The 23,882-nt window shown below is 25.5% G+C and overlaps 1 protein-coding gene and 1 long non-coding RNA gene across 2 annotated transcripts; both read right to left on the minus strand.

Annotated features, from left to right (window-relative positions):
* Positions 1–12,348: 12,348 nt before the first annotated feature.
* On the minus strand, positions 12,349–13,124 carry LOC129752382 (uncharacterized; the record flags this gene model as incomplete). The annotated part of the gene is made up of 2 exons (XM_055748173.1): positions 12,349–12,861; positions 12,936–13,124. Coding segments are annotated over 2 exons (396 nt in total), but the record flags the coding sequence as incomplete, so codon positions are not given.
* Positions 13,125–13,176: 52 nt separating this feature from the next.
* On the minus strand, positions 13,177–23,642 carry LOC129757835 (uncharacterized). The gene is made up of 2 exons (XR_008739823.1): positions 22,954–23,642; positions 13,177–13,478 (listed from the first exon to the last, which is right to left on the minus strand). It is a non-coding gene; the product is annotated as an uncharacterized LOC129757835 (long non-coding RNA).
* Between the last annotated feature and the right edge of the window lie 240 nt (positions 23,643–23,882).

The raw sequence follows: 23,882 nt of genomic DNA on the forward strand, positions 1-23,882 counted from the left end.
GTAAATTTTGTAAATTTTGTAAATTTTGTAAATTTTGTAAATTTTGTAAATTTTGTAAATTTTGTAAATTTTGTAAATTTTGTAAATTTTGTAAATTTTGTAAATTTTGTAAATTTTGTAAATTTTGTAAATTTTGTAAATTTTGTAAATTTTGTAAATTTTGTAAATTTTGTAAATTTTGTAAATTTTGTAAATTTTGTAAATTTTGTAAATTTTGTAAATTTTGTAAATTTTGTAAATTTTGTAAATTTTGTAAATTTTGTAAATTTTGTAAATTTTGTAAATTTTGTAAATTTTGTAAATTTTGTAAATTTTGTAAATTTTGTAAATTTTGTAAATTTTGTAAATTTTGTAAATTTTGTAAATTTTGTAAATTTTGTAAATTTTGTAAATTTTGTAAATTTTGTAAATTTTGTAAATTTTGTAAATTTTGTAAATTTTGTAAATTTTGTAAATTTTGTAAATTTTGTAAATTTTGTAAATTTTGTAAATTTTGCAAATTTTGTTAATTTTGTAAATTTTGTAAATTTTAAAAATTTTGTTAATTTTGTAAATTTGGTAAATTTTGTAAATTTTGTAAATTTTGTAAATTTTGTAAATTTTGTAAATTTTGTAAATTTTGTAAATTTTGTAAATTTTGTCAATTTTGTAAATTTTGTAAATTTTGTAAATTTTGTAAATTTTGTAAATTTTGTAAATTTTGTAAATTTTGTAAATTTTGTAAATTTTGTAAATTTTGTAAATTTTGTAAATTTTGTAAATTTTGTAAATTTTGTAAATTTTGTAAATTTGGTAAATTTGGTATATTTTGTAAATTTTGTAAATTTTGTAAATTTTGTAAATTTTGTAAATTTTGTAAATTTTGTAAATTTTGTAAATTTTGTAAATTTTGTAAATTTTGTAAATTTTGTAAATTTTGTAAATTTTGTAAATTTTGTAAATTTTGTAAATTTTGTAAATTTTGTAAATTTTGTAAATTTTGTAAATTTTGTAAATTTTGTAAATTTTGTAAATTTTGTAAATTTTGTAAATTTTGTAAATTTTGTAAATTTTGTAAATTTTGTAAATTTTGTAAATTTTGTAAATTTTGTAAATTTTGTAAATTTTGTAAATTTTGTAAATTTTGTAAATTTTGTAAATTTTGTAAATTTTGTAAATTTTGTAAATTTTGTAAATTTTGTAAATTTTGTAAATTTTGTAAATTTTGTAAATTTTGTAAATTTTGTAAATTTTGTAAATTTTGTAAATTTTGTAAATTTTGTAAATTTTGTAAATTTTGTAAATTTTGTAAATTTTGTAAATTTTGTAAATTTTGTAAATTTTGTAAATTTTGTAAATTTTGTAAATTTTGTAAATTTTGTAAATTTTGTAAATTTTGTAAATTTTGTAAATTTTGTAAATTTTGTAAATTTTGTAAATTTTGTAAATTTTGTAAATTTTGTAAATTTTGTAAATTTTGTAAATTTTGTAAATTTTGTAAATTTTGTAAATTTTGTAAATTTTGTAAATTTTGTAAATTTTGTAAATTTTGTAAATTTTGTAAATTTTGTAAATTTTGTAAATTTTGTAAATTTTGTAAATTTTGTAAATTTTGTAAATTTTGTAAATTTTTTAAAGTTTGTGAATTTTGTAAATTTTGTAAATTTTGTAAATTTTACAAATTTTGTTAATTTTGTAAATTTTGTGAATTTTATAAATTTTGTAAATTTTGTAAATTTTGTAAATTTTGTAAATTTTGTAAATTTTGTAAATTTTGTAAATTTTGTAAATTTTGTAAATTTTGTAAATTTTGTAAATTTTGTAAATTTTGTAAATTTTGTAAATTTTGTAAATTTTGTAAATTTTGTAAATTTTTAATTTTGTAAATTTTGTAAATTTTGTAGTTTTTGTAATTTTGTCATTTTTGTGATTTTTGTGATTTTGGTAATTTTTGTTATTTTTGTTATTTTTGTAATTTTTGTAAATTTTGTAAATTTTGTAAATTTTGTAAATTTTGTAAATTTTGTAAATTTTGTAAATTTTGTAAATTTTGTAAATTTTGTAAATTTTGTAAATTTTGTAAATTTTGTAAATTTGGTAAATTTTGTAAATTTTGTAAATTTGGTAAATTTGGTAAATTTTGTAAATTTTGTAAATTTTGTAAATTTTGTAAATTTTGTAAATTTTATAAATTTTGTAAATTTTGTAAATTTTGTAAATTTTGTAAATTTTGTAAATTTTGTAAATTTTGTAAATTTTGTAAATTTTGTAAATTTTGTAAATTTTGTAAATTTTGTAAATTTTGTAAATTTTGTAAATTTTGTAAATTTTGTAAATTTTGTAAATTTTGTAAATTTTGTAAATTTGTAAATTTTGTAAATTTTGTAAATTTTGTAAATTTTGTAAATTTTGTAAATTTTGTAAATTTTGTAAATTTTGTAAATTTTGTAAATTTTGTAAATTTTGTAAATTTTGTAAATTTTGTAAATTTTGTAAATTTGTAAATTTTGTAAATTTTGTAAATTTTGTAAATTTTGTAAATTTTGTAAATTTTGTAAATTTTGTAAATTTTGTAAATTTTGTAAATTTTGTAAATTTTGTAAATTTTGTAAATTTTGTAAATTTTGTAAATTTTGTAAATTTTGTAAATTTTGTAAATTTTGTAAATTTTGTAAATTTTGTAAATTTTGTAAATTTTGTAAATTTTGTAAATTTTGTAAATTTTGTAAATTTTGTAAATTTTGTAAATTTTGTAAATTTTGTAAATTTTGTAATTTTGTAAATTTTGTAAATTTGTAAATTTTGTAAATTTTGTAAATTTTGTAAATTTTGTAAATTTTGTAAATTTTGTAAATTTTGTAAATTTTGCAAATTTTGTTAATTTTGTAAATTTTGTAAATTTTAAAAATTTTGTTAATTTTGTAAATTTGGTAAATTTTGTAAATTTTGTAAATTTTGTAAATTTTGTAAATTTTGTAAATTTTGTAAATTTTGTAAATTTTGTAAATTTTGTAAATTTTGTAAATTTTGTAAATTTTGTAAATTTTGTAAATTTTGTAAATTTTGTAAATTTTGTAAATTTTGTAAATTTGGTAAATTTGGTATATTTTGTAAATTTTGTAAATTTTGTAAATTTTGTAAATTTTGTAAATTTTGTAAATTTTGTAAATTTTGTAAATTTTGTAAATTTTGTAAATTTTGTAAATATTGTAAATTTTGTAAATTTTGTAAATTTTGTAAATTTTGTAAATTTTGTAAATTTTGTAAATTTTGTAAATTTTGTAAATTTTGTAAATTTTGTAAATTTTGTAAATTTTGTAAATTTTGTAAATTTTGTAAATTTTGTAAATTTTGTAAATTTTGTAAATTTTGTAAATTTTGTAAATTTTGTAAATTTTGTAAATTTTGTAAATTTTGTAAATTTTGTAAATTTTGTTAATTTTGTAAATTTTGTAAATTTTGTAAATTTTGTAAATTTTGTAAATTTTGTAAATTTTGTAAATTTTGTAAATTTTGTAAATTTTGTAAATTTTGTAAATTTTGTAAATTTTGTAAATTTTGTAAATTTTGTAAATTTTGTAAATTTTGTAAATTTTGTAAGTTTTGTAAATTTTGTAAATTTTGTAAATTTTGTAAATTTTGTAAATTTGGTAAATTTTGTAAATTTTTTAAAGTTTGTGAATTTTGTAAATTTTGTAAATTTTGTAAATTTTACAAATTTTGTTAATTTTGTAAATTTTGTAAATTTTATAAATTTTGTAAATTTTGTAAATTTTGTAAATTTTGTAAATTTTGTAAATTTTGTAAATTTTGTAAATTTTGTAAATTTTGTAAATTTTGTAAATTTTGTAAATTTTTAATTTAAAAAATTTTGTAAATTTTGTAAATTTTGTAGTTTTTGTAATTTTGTCATTTTTGTGATTTTTGTGATTTTTGTAATTTTTGTTATTTTTGTTATTTTTGTAATTTTTGTAATTTTTGTAATTTTTGTAATTTTTGTAATTTTTGTAATTTTTGTAATTTTTGTAATTTTTGTAATTTTTGTAATTTTTGTTATTTTTGTAATTTTTGTAATTTTTGTAATTTTTGTAATTTTTGTAATTTTTGTAATTTTTGTAATTTTTGTAGTTTTTGTAATTTTTGTAATTTTTGTAATTTTTGTAATTTTTGTAATTTTTGTAATTTTTGTAATTTTTGTAATTTTTGTAATTTTTGTAATTTTTGTAATTTTTGTCATTTTTGTAATTTTTGTAATTTTTGTTATTTTTGTTATTTTAGTAATTTTGTAATATTTGTAATTTTTATAATTTTTGTAATTATAGTAATTTTTATCATTTTTGTAATTTTTTTAATTTTTTAAATTTTTGTAATTTTTGTAATTTTTGTAATTTTTGTAATTTTTGTAATTTTTGTAATTTTTGTGATTTTTGTATTTTTTTTAATTCTTTGTAATTTTTAAAATTTTTGTATTTTTTTTTTATTTTTGTAATTTTTGTCATTTTTGTAATTTTTGTGATTTTTGTATTTTTTTTTTATTTTTTATAATTTTTATAATTTTTGTAATTTTTTTTATTTTCGTAATTTTTGTAATTTTTGTCATTTTTATAATTTTTGTATTTTTGTCATTTTTGTCATTTTTGTCATTTTTGTCATTTTTGTCATTTTTGTCATTTTTGTCATTTTTGTCATTTTTGTCATTTTTGTCAGTTTTGTCATTTTTGTCATTTTTGTCATTTTTGTCATTTTTGTCATTTTTGTCATTTTTGTCATTTTTGTCATTTTTGTCATTTTTGTAATTTTTGTAATTTTTGTCATTTTTGTCATTTTTGTAATTTTTGTAATTTTTGTAATTTTTGTAATTTTTGTAATTTTTGTAATTTTTGTAATTTTTGTAATTTTTGTAATTTTTGTAATTTTTGTAATTTTTGTAATTTTTGTAATTTTTGTAATTTTTGTAATTTTTGTCTTTTTTGTCATTTTTGTTATTTTTGTCATTTTTGTCATTTTTGTCATTTTTGTCATTTTTGTCATTTTTGTCATTTTTGTCATTTTTGTCATTTTTGTCATTTTTGTCATTTTTGTCATTTTTGTCATTTTTGTCATTTTTGTCATTTTTGTCATTTTTGTCATTTTTGTCATTTTTGTCATTTTTGTCATTTTTGTCATTTTTGTCATTTTTGTCATTTTTGTCATTTTTGTCATTTTTGTCATTTTTGTCATTTTTGTCATTTTTGTCATTTTTGTCATTTTTGTCATTTTTGTCATTTTTGTCATTTTTGTCATTTTTGTCATTTTTGTCATTTTTGTCATTTTTGTCATTTTTGTCATTTTTGTCATTTTTGTCATTTTTGTCATTTTTGTCATTTTTGTCATTTTTGTCATTTTTGTCATTTTTGTCATTTTTGTCATTTTTGTCATTTTTGTCATTTTTGTCATTTTTGTCATTTTTGTCATTTTTGTCATTTTTGTCATTTTTGTCATTTTTGTCATTTTTGTCATTTTTGTCATTTTTGTCATTTTTGTCATTTTTGTCATTTTTGTCATTTTTGTCATTTTTGTCATTTTTGTCATTTTTGTCATTTTTGTCATTTTTGTCATTTTTGTCATTTTTGTCATTTTTGTCATTTTTGTCATTTTTGTCATTTTTGTCATTTTTGTCATTTTTGTCATTTTTGTCATTTTTGTCATTTTTGTCATTTTTGTCATTTTTGTCATTTTTGTCATTTTTGTCATTTTTGTCATTTTTGTCATTTTTGTCATTTTTGTCATTTTTGTCATTTTTGTCATTTTTGTCATTTTTGTCATTTTTGTCATTTTTGTCATTTTTGTCATTTTTGTCATTTTTGTCATTTTTGTCATTTTTGTCATTTTTGTCATTTTTGTCATTTTTGTCATTTTTGTCATTTTTGTCATTTTTGTCATTTTTGTCATTTTTGTCATTTTTGTCATTTTTGTCATTTTTGTCATTTTTGTCATTTTTGTCATTTTTGTCATTTTTGTCATTTTTGTCATTTTTGTCATTTTTGTCATTTTTGTCATTTTTGTCATTTTTGTCATTTTTGTCATTTTTGTCATTTTTGTCATTTTTGTCATTTTTGTCATTTTTGTCATTTTTGTCATTTTTGTCATTTTTGTCATTTTTGTCATTTTTGTCATTTTTGTCATTTTTGTCATTTTTGTCATTTTTGTCATTTTTGTCATTTTTGTCATTTTTGTCATTTTTGTCATTTTTGTCATTTTTGTCATTTTTGTCATTTTTGTCATTTTTGTCATTTTTGTCATTTTTGTCATTTTTGTCATTTTTGTCATTTTTGTCATTTTTGTCATTTTTGTCATTTTTGTCATTTTTGTCATTTTTGTCATTTTTGTCATTTTTGTCATTTTTGTCATTTTTGTCATTTTTGTCATTTTTGTCATTTTTGTCATTTTTGTCATTTTTGTCATTTTTGTCATTTTTGTCATTTTTGTCATTTTTGTCATTTTTGTCATTTTTGTCATTTTTGTCATTTTTGTCATTTTTGTCATTTTTGTCATTTTTGTCATTTTTGTCATTTTTGTCATTTTTGTCATTTTTGTCATTTTTGTCATTTTTGTCATTTTTGTCATTTTTGTCATTTTTGTCATTTTTGTCATTTTTGTCATTTTTGTCATTTTTGTCATTTTTGTCATTTTTGTCATTTTTGTCATTTTTGTCATTTTTGTCATTTTTGTCATTTTTGTCATTTTTGTCATTTTTGTCATTTTTGTCATTTTTGTCATTTTTGTCATTTTTGTCATTTTTGTCATTTTTGTCATTTTTGTCATTTTTGTCATTTTTGTCATTTTTGTCATTTTTGTCATTTTTGTCATTTTTGTCATTTTTGTCATTTTTGTCATTTTTGTCATTTTTGTCATTTTTGTCATTTTTGTCATTTTTGTCATTTTTGTCATTTTTGTCATTTTTGTCATTTTTGTCATTTTTGTCATTTTTGTCATTTTTGTCATTTTTGTCATTTTTGTCATTTTTGTCATTTTTGTCATTTTTGTCATTTTTGTCATTTTTGTCATTTTTGTCATTTTTGTCATTTTTGTCATTTTTGTCATTTTTGTCATTTTTGTCATTTTTGTCATTTTTGTCATTTTTGTCATTTTTGTCATTTTTGTCATTTTTGTCATTTTTGTCATTTTTGTCATTTTTGTCATTTTTGTCATTTTTGTCATTTTTGTCATTTTTGTCATTTTTGTCATTTTTGTCATTTTTGTCATTTTTGTCATTTTTGTCATTTTTGTCATTTTTGTCATTTTTGTCATTTTTGTCATTTTTGTCATTTTTGTCATTTTTGTCATTTTTGTCATTTTTGTCATTTTTGTCATTTTTGTCATTTTTGTCATTTTTGTCATTTTTGTCATTTTTGTCATTTTTGTCATTTTTGTCATTTTTGTCATTTTTGTCATTTTTGTCATTTTTGTCATTTTTGTCATTTTTGTCATTTTTGTCATTTTTGTCATTTTTGTCATTTTTGTCATTTTTGTCATTTTTGTCATTTTTGTCATTTTTGTCATTTTTGTCATTTTTGTCATTTTTGTCATTTTTGTCATTTTTGTCATTTTTGTCATTTTTGTCATTTTTGTCATTTTTGTCATTTTTGTCATTTTTGTCATTTTTGTCATTTTTGTCATTTTTGTCATTTTTGTCATTTTTGTCATTTTTGTCATTTTTGTCATTTTTGTCATTTTTGTCATTTTTGTCATTTTTGTCATTTTTGTCATTTTTGTCATTTTTGTCATTTTTGTCATTTTTGTCATTTTTGTCATTTTTGTCATTTTTGTCATTTTTGTCATTTTTGTCATTTTTGTCATTTTTGTCATTTTTGTCATTTTTGTCATTTTTGTCATTTTTGTCATTTTTGTCATTTTTGTCATTTTTGTCATTTTTGTCATTTTTGTCATTTTTGTCATTTTTGTCATTTTTGTCATTTTTGTCATTTTTGTCATTTTTGTCATTTTTGTCATTTTTGTCATTTTTGTCATTTTTGTCATTTTTGTCATTTTTGTCATTTTTGTCATTTTTGTCATTTTTGTCATTTTTGTCATTTTTGTCATTTTTGTCATTTTTGTCATTTTTGTCATTTTTGTCATTTTTGTCATTTTTGTCATTTTTGTCATTTTTGTCATTTTTGTCATTTTTGTCATTTTTGTCATTTTTGTCATTTTTGTCATTTTTGTCATTTTTGTCATTTTTGTCATTTTTGTCATTTTTGTCATTTTTGTCATTTTTGTCATTTTTGTCATTTTTGTCATTTTTGTCATTTTTGTCATTTTTGTCATTTTTGTCATTTTTGTCATTTTTGTCATTTTTGTCATTTTTGTCATTTTTGTCATTTTTGTCATTTTTGTCATTTTTGTCATTTTTGTCATTTTTGTCATTTTTGTCATTTTTGTCATTTTTGTCATTTTTGTCATTTTTGTCATTTTTGTCATTTTGGTCATTTTTGTCATTTTTGTCATTTTTGTCATTTTTGTCATTTTTGTCATTTTTGTCATTTTTGTCATTTTTGTCATTTTTGTCATTTTTGTCATTTTTGTCATTTTTGTCATTTTTGTCATTTTTGTCATTTTTGTCATTTTTGTCATTTTTGTCATTTTTGTCATTTTTGTCATTTTTGTCATTTTTGTCATTTTTGTCATTTTTGTCATTTTTGTCATTTTTGTCATTTTTGTCATTTTTGTCATTTTTGTCATTTTTGTCATTTTTGTCATTTTTGTCATTTTTGTCATTTTTGTCATTTTTGTCATTTTTGTCATTTTTGTCATTTTTGTCATTTTTGTCATTTTTGTCATTTTTGTCATTTTTGTCATTTTTGTCATTTTTGTCATTTTTGTCATTTTTGTCATTTTTGTCATTTTTGTCATTTTTGTCATTTTTGTCATTTTTGTCATTTTTGTCATTTTTGTCATTTTTGTCATTTTTGTCATTTTTGTCATTTTTGTCATTTTTGTCATTTTTGTCATTTTTGTCATTTTTGTCATTTTTGTCATTTTTGTCATTTTTGTCATTTTTGTCATTTTTGTCATTTTTGTCATTTTTGTCATTTTTGTCATTTTTGTCATTTTTGTCATTTTTGTCATTTTTGTCATTTTTGTCATTTTTGTCATTTTTGTCATTTTTGTAATTTTTGTAATTTTTGTAATTTTTGTAATTTTTGTAATTTTTGTCATTTTTGTCATTTTTGTTATTTTCGTCATTTTTGTCATTTTTGTCATTTTTGTCATTTTTGTCATTTTTGTCATTTTTGTCATTTTTGTCATTTTTGTCATTTTTGTCATTTTTGTCATTTTTGTCATTTTTGTCATTTTTGTCATTTTTGTCATTTTTGTCATTTTTGTCATTTTTGTCATTTTTGTCATTTTTGTCATTTTTGTCATTTTTGTCATTTTTGTCATTTTTGTCATTTTTGTCATTTTTGTCATTTTTGTCATTTTTGTCATTTTTGTCATTTTTGTCATTTTTGTCATTTTTGTCATTTTTGTCATTTTTGTCATTTTTGTCATTTTTGTCATTTTTGTCATTTTTGTCATTTTTGTCATTTTTGTCATTTTTGTCATTTTTGTCATTTTTGTCATTTTTGTCATTTTTGTCATTTTTGTCATTTTTGTCATTTTTGTCATTTTTGTCATTTTTGTCATTTTTGTCATTTTTGTCATTTTTGTCATTTTTGTCATTTTTGTCATTTTTGTCATTTTTGTCATTTTTGTCATTTTTGTTATTTTTGTCATTTTTGTCATTTTTGTCATTTTTGTCATTTTTGTCATTTTTGTCATTTTTGTCATTTTTGTCATTTTTGCCATTTTTGTCATTTTTGTCATTTTTGTCATTTTTGTCATTTTTGTCATTTTTGTCATTTTTGTCATTTTTGTCATTTTTGTCATTTTTGTCATTTTTGTCATTTTTGTCATTTTTGTCATTTTTGTCATTTTTGTCGTTTTTGTCATTTTTGTCATTTTTGTCATTTTTGTCATTTTTGTCATTTTTGTCATTTTTGTCATTTTTGTCATTTTTGTCATTTTTGTCATTTTTGTCATTTTTGTCATTTTTGTCATTTTTGTCATTTTTGTCATTTTTGTCATTTTTGTAATTTTTGTCATTTTTGTCATTTTTGTCATTTTTGTCATTTTTGTCATTTTTGTCATTTTTGTCATTTTTGTCATTTTTGTCATTTTTGTCATTTTTGTCATTTTTGTCATTTTTGTCATTTTTGTAATTTTTGTAATTTTTGTAATTTTTGTAATTTTTGTAATTTTTGTAATTTTTGTAATTTTTGTAATTTTTGTAATTTTTGTAATTTTTGTAATTTTTGTCATTTTTGTCATTTTTGTTATTTTCGTCATTTTTGTCATTTTTGTCATTTTTGTCATTTTTGTCATTTTTGTCATTTTTGTCATTTTTGTCATTTTTGTCATTTTTGTCATTTTTGTCATTTTTGTCATTTTTGTCATTTTTGTCATTTTTGTCATTTTTGTCATTTTTGTCATTTTTGTCATTTTTGTCATTTTTGTCATTTTTGTCATTTTTGTCATTTTTGTCATTTTTGTCATTTTTGTCATTTTTGTCATTTTTGTCATTTTTGTCATTTTTGTCATTTTTGTCATTTTTGTCATTTTTGTCATTTTTGTCATTTTTGTCATTTTTGTCATTTTTGTCATTTTTGTCATTTTTGTCATTTTTGTCATTTTTGTCATTTTTGTCATTTTTGTCATTTTTGTCATTTTTGTCATTTTTGTCATTTTTGTCATTTTTGTCATTTTTGTCATTTTTGTCATTTTTGTCATTTTTGTCATTTTTGTCATTTTTGTCATTTTTGTCATTTTTGTCATTTTTGTCATTTTTGTCATTTTTGTCATTTTTGTCATTTTTGTCATTTTTGTCATTTTTGTCATTTTTGTCATTTTTGTCATTTTTGTCATTTTTGTCATTTTTGTCATTTTTGTCATTTTTGTCATTTTTGTCATTTTTGTCATTTTTGTCATTTTTGTCATTTTTGTCATTTTTGTCATTTTTGTCATTTTTGTCATTTTTGTCATTTTTGTCATTTTTGTCATTTTTGTCATTTTTGTCATTTTTGTCATTTTTGTCATTTTTGTCATTTTTGTCATTTTTGTCATTTTTGTCATTTTTGTCATTTTTGTCATTTTTGTCATTTTTGTCATTTTTGTCATTTTTGTCATTTTTGTCATTTTTGTCATTTTTGTCATTTTTTGTAATTTTTGTAATTTTTGTAATTTTTGTAATTTTTGTAATTTTTTAATTTTTGTAATTTTTGTTATTTTTGTCATTTTTGTTATTTTTGTTATTTTCGTCATTTTTGTCATTTTTGTCATTTTTGTCATTTTTGTCATTTTTGTCATTTTTGTCATTTTTGTCATTTTTGTCATTTTTGTCATTTTTGTCATTTTTGTCATTTTTGTCATTTTTGTCATTTTTGTCATTTTTGTCATTTTTGTCATTTTTGTCATTTTTGTCATTTTTGTCATTTTTGTCATTTTTGTCATTTTGCTCATTTTTGTCATTTTTGTCATTTTTGTCATTTTTGTCATTTTTGTCATTTTTGTCATTTTTGTCATTTTTGTCATTTTTGTCATTTTTGTCATTTTTGTCATTTTTGTCATTTTTGTCATTTTTGTCATTTTTGTCATTTTTGTCATTTTTGTCATTTTTGTCATTTTTGTCATTTTTGTCATTTTTGTCATTTTTGTCATTTTTGTCATTTTTGTCATTTTTGTCATTTTTGTCATTTTTGTCATTTTTGTCATTTTTGTCATTTTTGTCATTTTTGTCATTTTTGTCATTTTTGTCATTTTTGTCATTTTTGTCATTTTTGTCATTTTTGTCATTTTTGTCATTTTTGTCATTTTTGTCATTTTTGTCATTTTTGTCATTTTTGTCATTTTTGTCATTTTTGTCATTTTTGTCATTTTTGTCATTTTTGTCATTTTTGTCATTTTTGTCATTTTTGTCATTTTTGTCATTTTTGTCATTTTTGTCATTTTTGTCATTTTTGTCATTTTTGTCATTTTTGTCATTTTTGTCATTTTTGTCATTTTTGTCATTTTTGTCATTTTTGTCATTTTTGTCATTTTTGTCATTTTTGTCATTTTTGTCATTTTTGTCATTTTTGTCATTTTTGTCATTTTTGTCATTTTTGTCATTTTTGTCATTTTTGTCATTTTTGTCATTTTTGTTATTTTTTTCATTTTTGACATTTTTGACATTCTTAACAGTTTTTATTCTTATTCATGGATTTAAAAAAAAAACTTTTGTTCAAACATTCGATCAGAGATTCTGTGTAGTTTATGGTCATCAAAAATATTAAAAACACGTCGTTTTTAATTCTACGATTTATTTACTAATATAGTTAGCTTAAAAGAGACGAAACCCCTTATCGGTGGGATTTTTTCTAGAGCAGCGTGTTTGCTGAATTCAGTAGGAAAAGATTGCATCGATGATGACCCGAAGATTCGAAAAACTCACAGTGGAAGTACGCGCATTACAACTAAGTTTCACTTGATAATCATAATTGTTATTATTATTTTTATTGTATAATCACATTCTGCTCTCCATAGAAGTGCTGTTGGCAGTGAATTGCTCCGGTCTTGGAGCAGAGTTGTAGTCGGGGGTATTTAGGCCCTTATCAACTGTTAGTTTACTTTGTTGGTGGCCAAAGCTGCCTTGAGCGATGCTATTTCATTTCCGATTTGCTCAGATGAGTTCGATTCGTTGGAGCTGGAATTGGGATCAGTCTGGTTTCGCAGGTGGGCACGCATTCCCTTGGCAATGATGTTTCCAATTTCCTCGCTCGAGGCGCTGCTCGATTCCGACGAGAAACGTGTATTGCGGTTAAGTTGCTGCAAATCAAATGTTGAAACAATCAACTACCTATTAAGTATTATGAATGGATTTCTAGTTAATGGAAAACAACCTGGATCAATGTTCCTCGAATGCTACGAGCATTGCTGTCCTGGAAGGCCGCAGCCAAATCCCGGTTGATTTGTTCCAAGGGCGTGTTTCCTACGCGAATGTACACCGGCACATATCCGTCCTTCTTGGGCAAATCTTGATACCTTCCCGGGAATGCATCTGTAAAACGGTTCAGACAGTTGAAGGTTATTTATTGCATACGACTTGAACAAAATCATAAATACAAAAAGGAAACAAAATCATATTTTCCGGTTGGATTTATTGGTAGTTCTAATAAAATTTTATTTTTCTAACAAGGTTTATCAGCACTGGAAATCGTAACACGATGGGTAACTACTCCACTTGGTTGTAGCGTTTGTAAGTTAGTTAAAAACAGGAGAGCTGATTTGAAAAAAAAAAAACATTTGATTTAAGTTTCTAATCACGGCCGGGTTTGTTTGGCTAACTCAGCAGCAACTAATTGCTTCACTCGGTGCTCATCCGATGCCGATATGGAGGTAGAGTTGCTGGAGGTGTTGTTTACTAGATCGTCGCCTTGCAGTTGCTGTAAAGAAAAAAGAAAGAAATATTAGATTATTCCTTGTTAAACTAAAAAAATCATCAAGGAAAATAAGCTTGAACTCGAAAAACAGGAAGAAACAAAACTATCGTTGCAAAAGTTACCATCGTCAGTCATGGAAATGACAATTATTTGAGATGTGAATGTTAACCTTTATCTAACAAATATACGAATATGTTTTCTAATTACTCAAGCAATAAAGAATGTACTTTTCAATAGCATTTTATAGGGAAATTTGAATTTTTCATTTTTTTCAATTTTATAATTTTGGAAAATCGAAACAAAACTTGGTTAAAAATACGGTTTCATTAATTCATAGAACAGTAAATATAAGTTCATTTTAAATCTACTGATCCGATGAAAAAAAAAAATATTGCGGCTCAGAACTTCGATAAGGGTATCAAAATTTGGTAACTTTTTAGGGAATATTGAATCGGAATAGCCTAAGATAATCTTCGTTTTTTGATCGAAATAGAGACCCCTCTTTGGACCGTGCTCACGATCACAAAAAAATGTTAAAACGTGGTGTAAAAACCGTACTTTTCAAGCAATTAACGAAGGTGCTTAATCGCTTGGCGCACGGCACTCTCCCAAATAAACGCACTTCAACCAAGCAATTAAGTGCCAAAATTTTTTTATTCACAGTAGATAAATTATAAAGAGTGAATTGACGTGAAGTGGCATTATTTGAAACATTTTGGCATGGAGACCAACGAATGCAAGTTCACCTGAAAAGAGTTTATACGCAATTTTTACGCAAAAAAACCTTATCGGGGATGTCTACTGGAAGACTTATCATCGGAAGTGTTTTGAACGAGTTTGGTGGTTGATTGTAAGAGCAGCAAGTGGTTTGGATTGTTTTTTTTTCTGCGCAATTTAAATGACCTACCGGCGATCGAAGAGAGATTTTCTTCAAGATCTTTAAGGAGTACGGGAACATCAAAACAACACCGATCTAAGCTAAGTATTTGTATTAAAAACCTTCTAATTCAAAAAAATGATTGATATTAAAATTTCCAAGCTTCAGATATATACAGATACTTATGATTTTGATATGATTTTATTTGGTTGATCTGGATTAAATTGCTTTGTTCAACCTTAAAGTTTTAATGAATCATTAATGGTTTTCAATGGTGCAATTGTATACAATGAAAAACTAGTGAAGCATGCATAAATTCAATTTTGCTTTCGTAGAGTTCTCATAATTTATACAGTCAAACAAATTAATTTTCGAAATATCGCCCGATTGTGTTTATCATTAACAAATCGTTCAAAATGGTATTATTACTTTTTTTTTTCTTTAAAAAGACTCAAGCAATTTTTTTATTTGTTTTGGGGCCATGTTTCTATTTAGCCCGTGTTAAAGATCATCGAAGAGCACAAAAATAAATGTATTGTCAAGTTTTTTAGAGTGAGCAGATATTAGAATGCTACACAAATGAGCGAAACTATGGTAGGGTATCGAAAATAGATTAGCTTTCAGCTCAATAATATGGATTGAAAAAATTTGTGTTACTGTTTCAAAGAACATTAGTAATTTATCTTTCAAAGCTCAACATTTTTCTTCATGAATCTTTGAAAATCAGCATGACAGTTTTTGATACGACATGGATATGCGAACGTGGTGTATGAATAGGCATATTTGAATAAAAAGATGCATGCTTGACAGTTATTTATTTTCAACCGCTCTGTTTTAAATTTTAAAAGAAAAGTAACAGGTTGGTTTTCTGTTGTTAGAGGTTACTTAAAATGAAGAGCCCCCTCATTGACAAGATAGAAATTCTAGTATAGGATACGAGCTTGTTATTGAGGGATTTAAGTTAGGTGTTTTTTCAAATTCACTTTTAAGTTACTTGAATTGTAAGAATCAGATCACACTAATCAAAAGTGTCTTCAGATTACATCCTTTTACCCACTCCCCAGAACAAAATTATTTGCTAGGATGCAGAGGTGACCTCGGTCCTAAGGCACGAATTATTTCTTTCATCCCTCTCTCCTCTTTCCAAACTATCTATTGACTACTAGGACGTGGCCGGCGCCGTTATTGATGATTAAAGAGAGAGCATCAGTTTTGGGCATTGTGAATGTGTTGTCAGTCCCAGACACCATTCATTTGACCTTTGAACAAAATTGGTGGCCTCGGTCAATCACGGAGTAGCAACCATTGGCGATGTAGAATTCGTTCTACTGAGCCACTCCTGCGACCATGGGATTCGAAATGCATTTGATTCAATATCATTGTTGTACCAATAAAGAGTTGAAAAGCATACTAAGGAAATTCAACGGAATTGTTCAATATTAACTTATAACTAAAAATTTATAATAAAGCATTTCGGGCTCAATGTTTAAAGGTGGATGTGAGTAGTCAATCAAGCTAAGCTAAGCTAAGCTAATTTTTACGCAAAAAAACCTTATCGGGCCATTGTGTATTTATCTTGAATTTTACTATTTATACAAAAAGTTTTACAAACTTCTTAACAACAAAATTGATATTGACTTTAATTTGCTTTTTAGTGACAATATAGCACTATTGGAAGTTTGGCGGTTTGTATCTTTAAAGATTCAAGAGCTTCAAAATAAAAAAATCTTTTGAAACCCTCAATGAATTCTTGAAATCTTTTATTTTTAATTATTAGTTTTTTATGAACGCACCCTGAAAGCCTAAATAGACAAAAAACTCCCTTATCAGACCACCTTGATGTCAATTGGACACTTCTCGTTGAAGATCGCCATATCTCCCTTGTTTCTCAACCGATTTGTATAAAGTTTATAGTTTCAGAAACCTCGTTATGTGACTCAAACATTTATCAGACAATGATAAGCTTCACCACTTCAAACTAAGCTGTAGGGTGGACTTCTGCTCATGATGAATCTAGATATGGTGGTCTCACTTTGGCAAAAAGTAGACGAGGGTTGAATGTTGCGGTGTGGGCGAAACGCAGCTGAAATTTGACAACTGGCTGTTGGCTTGGCTGCTGACTGGCCGGGATGCCAGGTGCTCTGATTTTTGTAAAACACGGAGTTTTGCAAATCATCTATATATTGCTAAGATAAAGATTTAGCCATGATTTTTGCAAATGTAATCCATACAAGAAAAAAAAAATTCTTCCGGCTGAGTTCCGGGCTGGTAAACAAAGCTGGAACAATAGACGACGGTGCCAGTTTTGCCGGTAGCAGGGAGTAACATTAATTATCCATTACTTATAACATATTTATGCTTATTCAACACTATTTTCTTCCAAGAGCTCTCTGGAAGCAGCAGAAAGTCATCGAGTCGGATGGTGACATGGCGAAGTATGACATTCCATCGTCCGAGAAGCGGCTGGCCTTCCTGCAGGAACATTTGATCTTCATCGAGATGAAACAGCTGCTTCAGGAGGACCCCCGTCTGTTGCCATCGCTGCTCCAGAAGATCGAATCAAGTAATCCAGATCTGATTCTGATGGGTATCATTTGGGAAAACCAGATGGAGTTTTTGGCCCTTTTGGACGAGGGAACCGGTGGACGTGGCTGGACGTGCGATTTGATATGTGAGACCACCATACTTGATTCATCATGCTTCTGCCTGTACCATTCCGACTTATTTCTATTCGTAAAACTATTCAAAGGATGCCAAAGGATGCAAAGCATTCTCAATTGAGCGTCTCAAAAAGGTTAAGTTTGAGAAAAAAATGAAGAAAAGTTGGTTTCCGTATAGAAGAAGTCGTTTTCGCATGCGATGTTGCGCATTTTTTTTCGGTACAATTTGGTCAAATTTGCGATTGCACGAATATGGTATTGAACTAGAGTTACACCAAAAGATCAAAAAAGGTTTAAAGTATATTGTCTGAAAGTCTGAAAAGAATCGATCTTCTAGATATTTTTTTACAGCGTTTTTTCCGTAATGCAATTTGATGTGGGACACTCTTCTATAATTGAAAATTCACCTCTTTAATTATGGTTTTGTAAATATTCTTCTGTATTGCCAGTTATTCCTAGAGGTGTCTTAAGACATTTTATTTCAATTTTAAATTTTTTTTTTCGAAATTTTGTCACATATTTTGTTATAATATTTTTTATCAAAATATTTTGAGTTTATACAGTGATCGAAATAAGAATAGCACCACTATGTGTTATGCTTGTTAAAATGTGAATGATTGAAAATCACCAAAATTCTCTTCTACAAATTATTTTGAATTGTTTAACGGATAAATTAAGCATAAGTTTACTTTTTTTGGACGTCGCAACTGGCGTTGAGGACCAAAACTATGGAGAAAAGGGTGCGAAATAAGAATAACACCACTTGTGTTTTTCAACAAAATCAAGATAATTTTTAAAAATTTACCGTGTAAAAGTGAATAGTAATGCTTCTACGAATTATTTGAATAGATAACTGTATTTTAAGGAGTTTTCTAGAATTTTAAAGATCTCCAAAGGTTTTAAAGGGGGTTTTAAGAGATGCTCCTCTAGCGTTTAGGAATTTGATACTTGAGCTATAATAATTTATCAAACTGCGTTATTTCTTCATTATCATTCATTAGTATGATGCAAATTGACGAAACATAGATTTGAGGCTGAATTTGGATAAAAAAACAGGCTTCAAATTTAAAAATACTAATGTTTTTAAATAGTCAAACGCTATTTCTCTAGTTTCAAGTCATAGATGGCAGCACTATCTTGTAATTAAACCGAATCGATGCCCATTTTCATATAGCTGGGATTAATTCAGGTGTGCTGGATGATTTTGGTCAGGAAATAAGTACTTGGTACCGCATGACCGCCTTGTAAATTCCAAGATCACAATATAAAAAAAAAATTTCATCAAGGACCGATAAAAGTGAATTTCTTTGACCGATAATCCGAATAATTTTGTACTTTTCGATGGAGTTTGATGAACCAGATAACTGGCAGTATTATTGGTATGATTTGAAATTGAATCTGAAGTTGAGATGAGCAGGAATTTTGGCGGCTATATATTCTGATGATTTTTTTGCAAATCCGGAAAAGATTTCTGCAGCGTGAACTCAAACAAAACTGTATTGGAAAACTACCTCGAAATGATGAATATGGCCTAAATAAACCTGAAAAACCCATATTGAGACTAAATTTGGTTTTAACAGCAAGATAGTGCTGCCATCTATGACTTGAAACTAGAAAAAGTGATGTTTACTGAAAAATCTAAGTTTATGAATTCCAATCTGCTTTTTCTGATTTAAAATAAACCGAAAATGTTTAATTCATCATTTCACGTCATTTTAATGAAGAAAGTAAGTAGTTTGGTAAAGAATTACAGCTCAAATATCAAATTCCTTAGTTCTAGAAGAGCATCTCTTAAAACACCATTTTAAAAATTTTGAAAATCTTTGGAATTCTTGAAAACTCCTTAAAATGCAGTTATCTATTCAAATAATTCGTAGAAGCATTATCATTCACTTTTACACAGTAAGTTTTTAGAAATAATCTTGTTTTCGTTGAAAAACACAAGTGGTGTTATTCTTATTTCGCACCCTTTTTCCATAGTTTTGGTCCTCAACGCCAATTGCAACGTCCAAAAAAACTAAACTTATGCTTGATTTATCCGTTAAACAATTCAAAACCATTTATAGAAAAAAACTTTGATGATTTCCAATCAATCATATTTTAACAAGCAAAACACATAGTGGTGCTATTCTTATTTCGCTCACTGTATTTATTTTGGAAAAAGTTTTATTACATTTAAATTTGAAGTTTTTAGTAAAACCTTCAAAATTTACTTGTGTATTTTGTTTGCTTATCTTAAAAAAAATTTGTTCTAGTCCCCCCGATCGATTTTTGAGTGAAAAGTGCGTTGTATAGCAGATAGACTCCACTATCATGTGGCAAATTTACAGACATGCCGAATTTTTCTTTTAATTGATATCAAATACTCTCAAATAAAGACACTGTGATTTTTTTTTAGAAGATACGCTCCCTAAATTCTCTAACTTTCACTAAAAATGATTCATTAAAACTTCAGGATTTACATTTTAAGCTAAAATGCAATCCTTTAAAACTTAATAATATTAAAAAAAAAGATTTCTTGCCAAACTTTTTGGAAAATAATAGCTAGAAATAGCTGTAAATACAACTGGCAAACTAAAATTGTAAAAACTCAGTTCATATGCATGCAAATCCCCCCACGAGGGTTCAGAAAAGCAAGTGATACACTCAAAATTTGAAATTTCTAATCAAATTTTGATCATTGAATAAGGTTATTCGAAGTATCAATATTAACTAAGAGATACATAATGCCAAAACCTCCAGAAACAATTTTCGGTTCGGAATTCTGCTTCATTTTTTTCAAATTTTGTATGCTTGTTGATTGAAATTCGTTTCTGAACATTAACTTTTAAAGGAGATCAAACTTATTCCAGATGTTCTGGTTCCGAATTATCAAAATCATATTAGTATTTCCGTTTTTAAATTTCAGATTCGGTATCCAGTTCGGACGTCTTGATTTTCGGTTCGAACAAATATTAAAAAATAGAAATGAAAAGCTGTTTTGAAATCGTTTAAATTTGGTTTGGCGATTCATTAACAATTTGATTATTGATTTTTGAAACTCACACCCCTTTTCTATAAATGTTTTAATAATAATTTTCCAAATATGAAAAAAATAAACTTAGAAACTATCCAGAGTTATTGTTTGATATTTATTCGAAGTTCTTAAACTAAATTCTTCTGAATCTTTTAAAAAAAAGGAAAATATGTTTTTATGCAGAATTAAAAAATTTTAAGCTTTGAAATGGAGATACAGAATTGAAAACTCAGAATAAGGTCAATTATTTTTCATTTGATTCACACTTAAATTAAAATTTGCAAGTCGGGTGAAAAATTATAATAAAAATAAAACACTGAAGAATGAAATTCAAAACATCAGAATTAAAATTAAAGCTTCATGATTGACAGTAAAAAAATTATGCTGATTTGCATTCTGAATTCAGGATACGTTTTTTTCTGTATATTTCAGAAATCGTATTGAAATCCGATGCAAAGATGCAAAGTTCGAATACTGAGTTCAGGTGCCAAATATAGATTTAAAACTAATAGAAATGTATTCAAAATTCAGCTCCTAAATGAGCTTCACAATCAAGAAATAATTATCTAGATTCGTTGGGGAACTCAAATTGCAAGAGATAGTATACTTATAATAATGATTGTTAGTTCAATTTCAAAATTTCAAATTCTTCACCAAGTCACCTAGTCAAGTGTGGTGAATAAGGACAGTTGCTTGTTTATTGAGAAACTGTTCAACATTAAAAATTCGTTCATGTTAGCTTCCACCATTTAACTATGGGACAGTTCCATACAATGAAGTGGCAAAAAGTATTATTTGGTGTTTTGGAGGCAAATGAGTGCATAGTTTTCCGCTTTGAAGATATTTTTCTTGATTTCTGGATGATTTTTAACACTTTTATAGACAAGTCCCGATTAACCCCACGATTATTGAGCCAAAGAATGTTTTGTTAAAATGTGCCACTATTCAAACCAGTTCTAGATAATTTGCTTCCTTTTTTCGCCAAAATCATGTTGAAAGAATTGTTTACTTTATACCAAACTTGTAGACATTTCACATAACTATTTGAAATGATGAAAAACAAGACTTGTCATAGTATGAAAGTTGGCGATTTTATTATGCTTCAAAAAACTTTTTTTCTCGATTTATTCAAGCAACATGAAGTAAATTGAATTAATATTCGTTTTTTCGCAATTAATCAAGGAACGTTTTGGTCCTGAAAATAAAAAAAATAATGACGGATCACAACAATTTTTCTCATTTGCGTATCGATTTACTTCTATGTCCCTACTCACCCCATTTTACGGTACATCATTCAGCTGAAAATTATAATATCAGTAGAATTTGAGTTGATTTTGCCATCTTTTAAATGAAATAATCTGTAGTTTTAATCATCCAAGGATATTTGCTTGATTGATATTAAAAAAAATAAAATAAAAGTTTTCGTTATTTTCCAGTAAAACAAATTGCAGAGAATTCTATTTATTTTTTGCATTGGTTAACATTGTTTATATTGCAATTTTTTCGGAAGCCAAATTTCATACTAAAATCTAGAACTTGAATAAGATTGTAAGAATCAGATTTGAACCGCATAGTTTTAATCTATTACTTTTACTTATGAAATTTTGATTTATTCTATTTTCAAATCAAATGAGCTTTTTGAGTAAATCAAAGGATTTAAACTTTCCTTTTTTGTTACTAGAGGAATCCTTATACAAATGTAGTTGAGCATTTCAAAGATTTAAGGACGTATTTTAAAAGTTTCTATTCAATACAAAAAATGTAAATGTGAAAGATTTTAACATAAAACTCGAAAAAAAAACAGCATTTACCTACCAAAGTGGAGGCAATATACATACATATTTTTAACTTTTGTCTTAAGCGATAAGAATTATAAAAATAGAACGATATTCAACACCTTATTCGTACATTCTGAATGTATGCGAGAGACCACAAGATTGCTTTCAATGCATGCTAACCGTTACCAGCGACAATATTTGCTGCTTCTCTCATTGGACACCTTTTTCAAATGAACCATCTGATTATTAGCAATCTGGTAGCACTGTTTATCGCAGAGAGAACAACAAGGTTGTTTTCTCACTTGAACCTCGCGCGGGAGTACAAATTTGAAAACATGGCGGACTTTTTATCACCTCCGATTTATACCGACTTTAAGTAACCATTTTTACGATCGTTTACTTATTTGGTAGGAATTGCGATTCGCATTAACATTGTTAACGATTTGAGCTATCATTTCTAATGCCTTTTTTTATTTGCTGAAAAAATACGTAAAAATAAAAAACCTTTTTAATTTGTATTATTCATGCATTGTTCGAGCAAAATATCATAATAAAAATCAGTCACGCAGGTAATAAAGATGGAGATAAGAGATAAATGGTATGTAACCTGTACTCACTCGGTTTCAGAAAAATTTGATTTTTTTTAAGTTCCTTTTTACCAAATACAAAAAAATTGGTAAAATAAAACTTATCACCCTACATTTGAGTTGTCCTCAGTTTTAAAGATTGAAATGATTCACTATTACATACTTTGATCAATTGATTTCCTCTTTTACAAGCCTGTTTCAGTTAATGTCTATTATTTTTACCAATATGGTTGCATAATTTCTCTTCAATAAATTTTCCTGGGACAGTAGTTATTTTTTGTTTTAATGTTTGCACAATTTTAATCGATGGTATACGCAAATTAGACGTATCAATACAGGTTCATAAAATTTCCTATAATGTTATTCCGAGAAATCGGAAATTGAGCGCGTTCGATGAACGTCAAATGTCGAACGAAAAACTCTCCTGTATAGTTCCGTTGATTGCCTGTTTTTCTAAGCCCAAAGTTTCCAATATCAATTTCCAATAACGAATCATGTTCCGGACAGTGAGTGGCAAAAAAGGGTGCGCCACCATCATCGCCATAGTTAATTGAACTTACCCTTGCCAATCGGGCGCGATTCACGCGGGACACCGGCTCATGGAAGGCCGCTGCCAGGGCAGGATTGATTTCGGACAGTGGCTGATTGCCGTACCGGATGTAGACGGGGACGTAGCCTTCGCGGGGCTCCAAAATCTGATACTTGGGGGCGGCGACTGGAAAATGGGAAATTGAAACGAAATAAGTTTTAAATTTGAACTATTTTTTTTAAATTTTCTCCTTAGAGTGACGTGCTTCACATGCCTTACGCCTTTTAGTTCCCGGATAGTTCCATCATGCTGGTCCAGATAGATGTGCTGACATGCAGAAAACGTGCCGGATAGCTTGAACATGCATTTTTTGAAGGTTGTGGGACAGAACTTTGAAAAACGGTGCTGAACATGCAAAGAAGGATGATGGTGAAGTATATACAGATGATGGAACATGCAATAATTTTGATGAGATAAAATTGACATTAAATTTTCACATCATTGTAACCATTGATGGTTGGTGAAATGATAAGATCTTAACATATTTTAAACTTTAGATGTAACGATTTGTGACTATGGTGACAAGACTTTTATGTATCTAAGATAGGATAGTTGAAAATTTTCGAGACAGTGATTGTCTTTTTTTTTGTAGATATGGACTTGATATGGATAAACAATTCATTAGCTTTACTCTATATATAATAAGCGACTTTTCTAAAGCCAATGGTAATCAACTAACGTCTCCTTCAAGACTCAGCCAGGGGCGGTCCTAGAACTGGCTCATGGGGGGGGGGGGGGGGGGGGGGAGATTTTCCAATTTTCAAAAATCAGTCGATATAAAGGAACGTTTTTTTCTGATGAAAAAACGATCGTTTGAGTGAATGAAAGAAGGGGGGAGGGGTCGCGGGAGGGGGGATGGTCAGTTGCAAATGAATCTACAATATTACCTGCACACTGCAT

This window comes from Uranotaenia lowii, chromosome 3 (genome assembly GCF_029784155.1).
Source record: "Uranotaenia lowii strain MFRU-FL chromosome 3, ASM2978415v1, whole genome shotgun sequence".
In the NCBI taxonomy this organism is placed as follows: Eukaryota; Metazoa; Arthropoda; class Insecta; order Diptera; family Culicidae; genus Uranotaenia; species Uranotaenia lowii.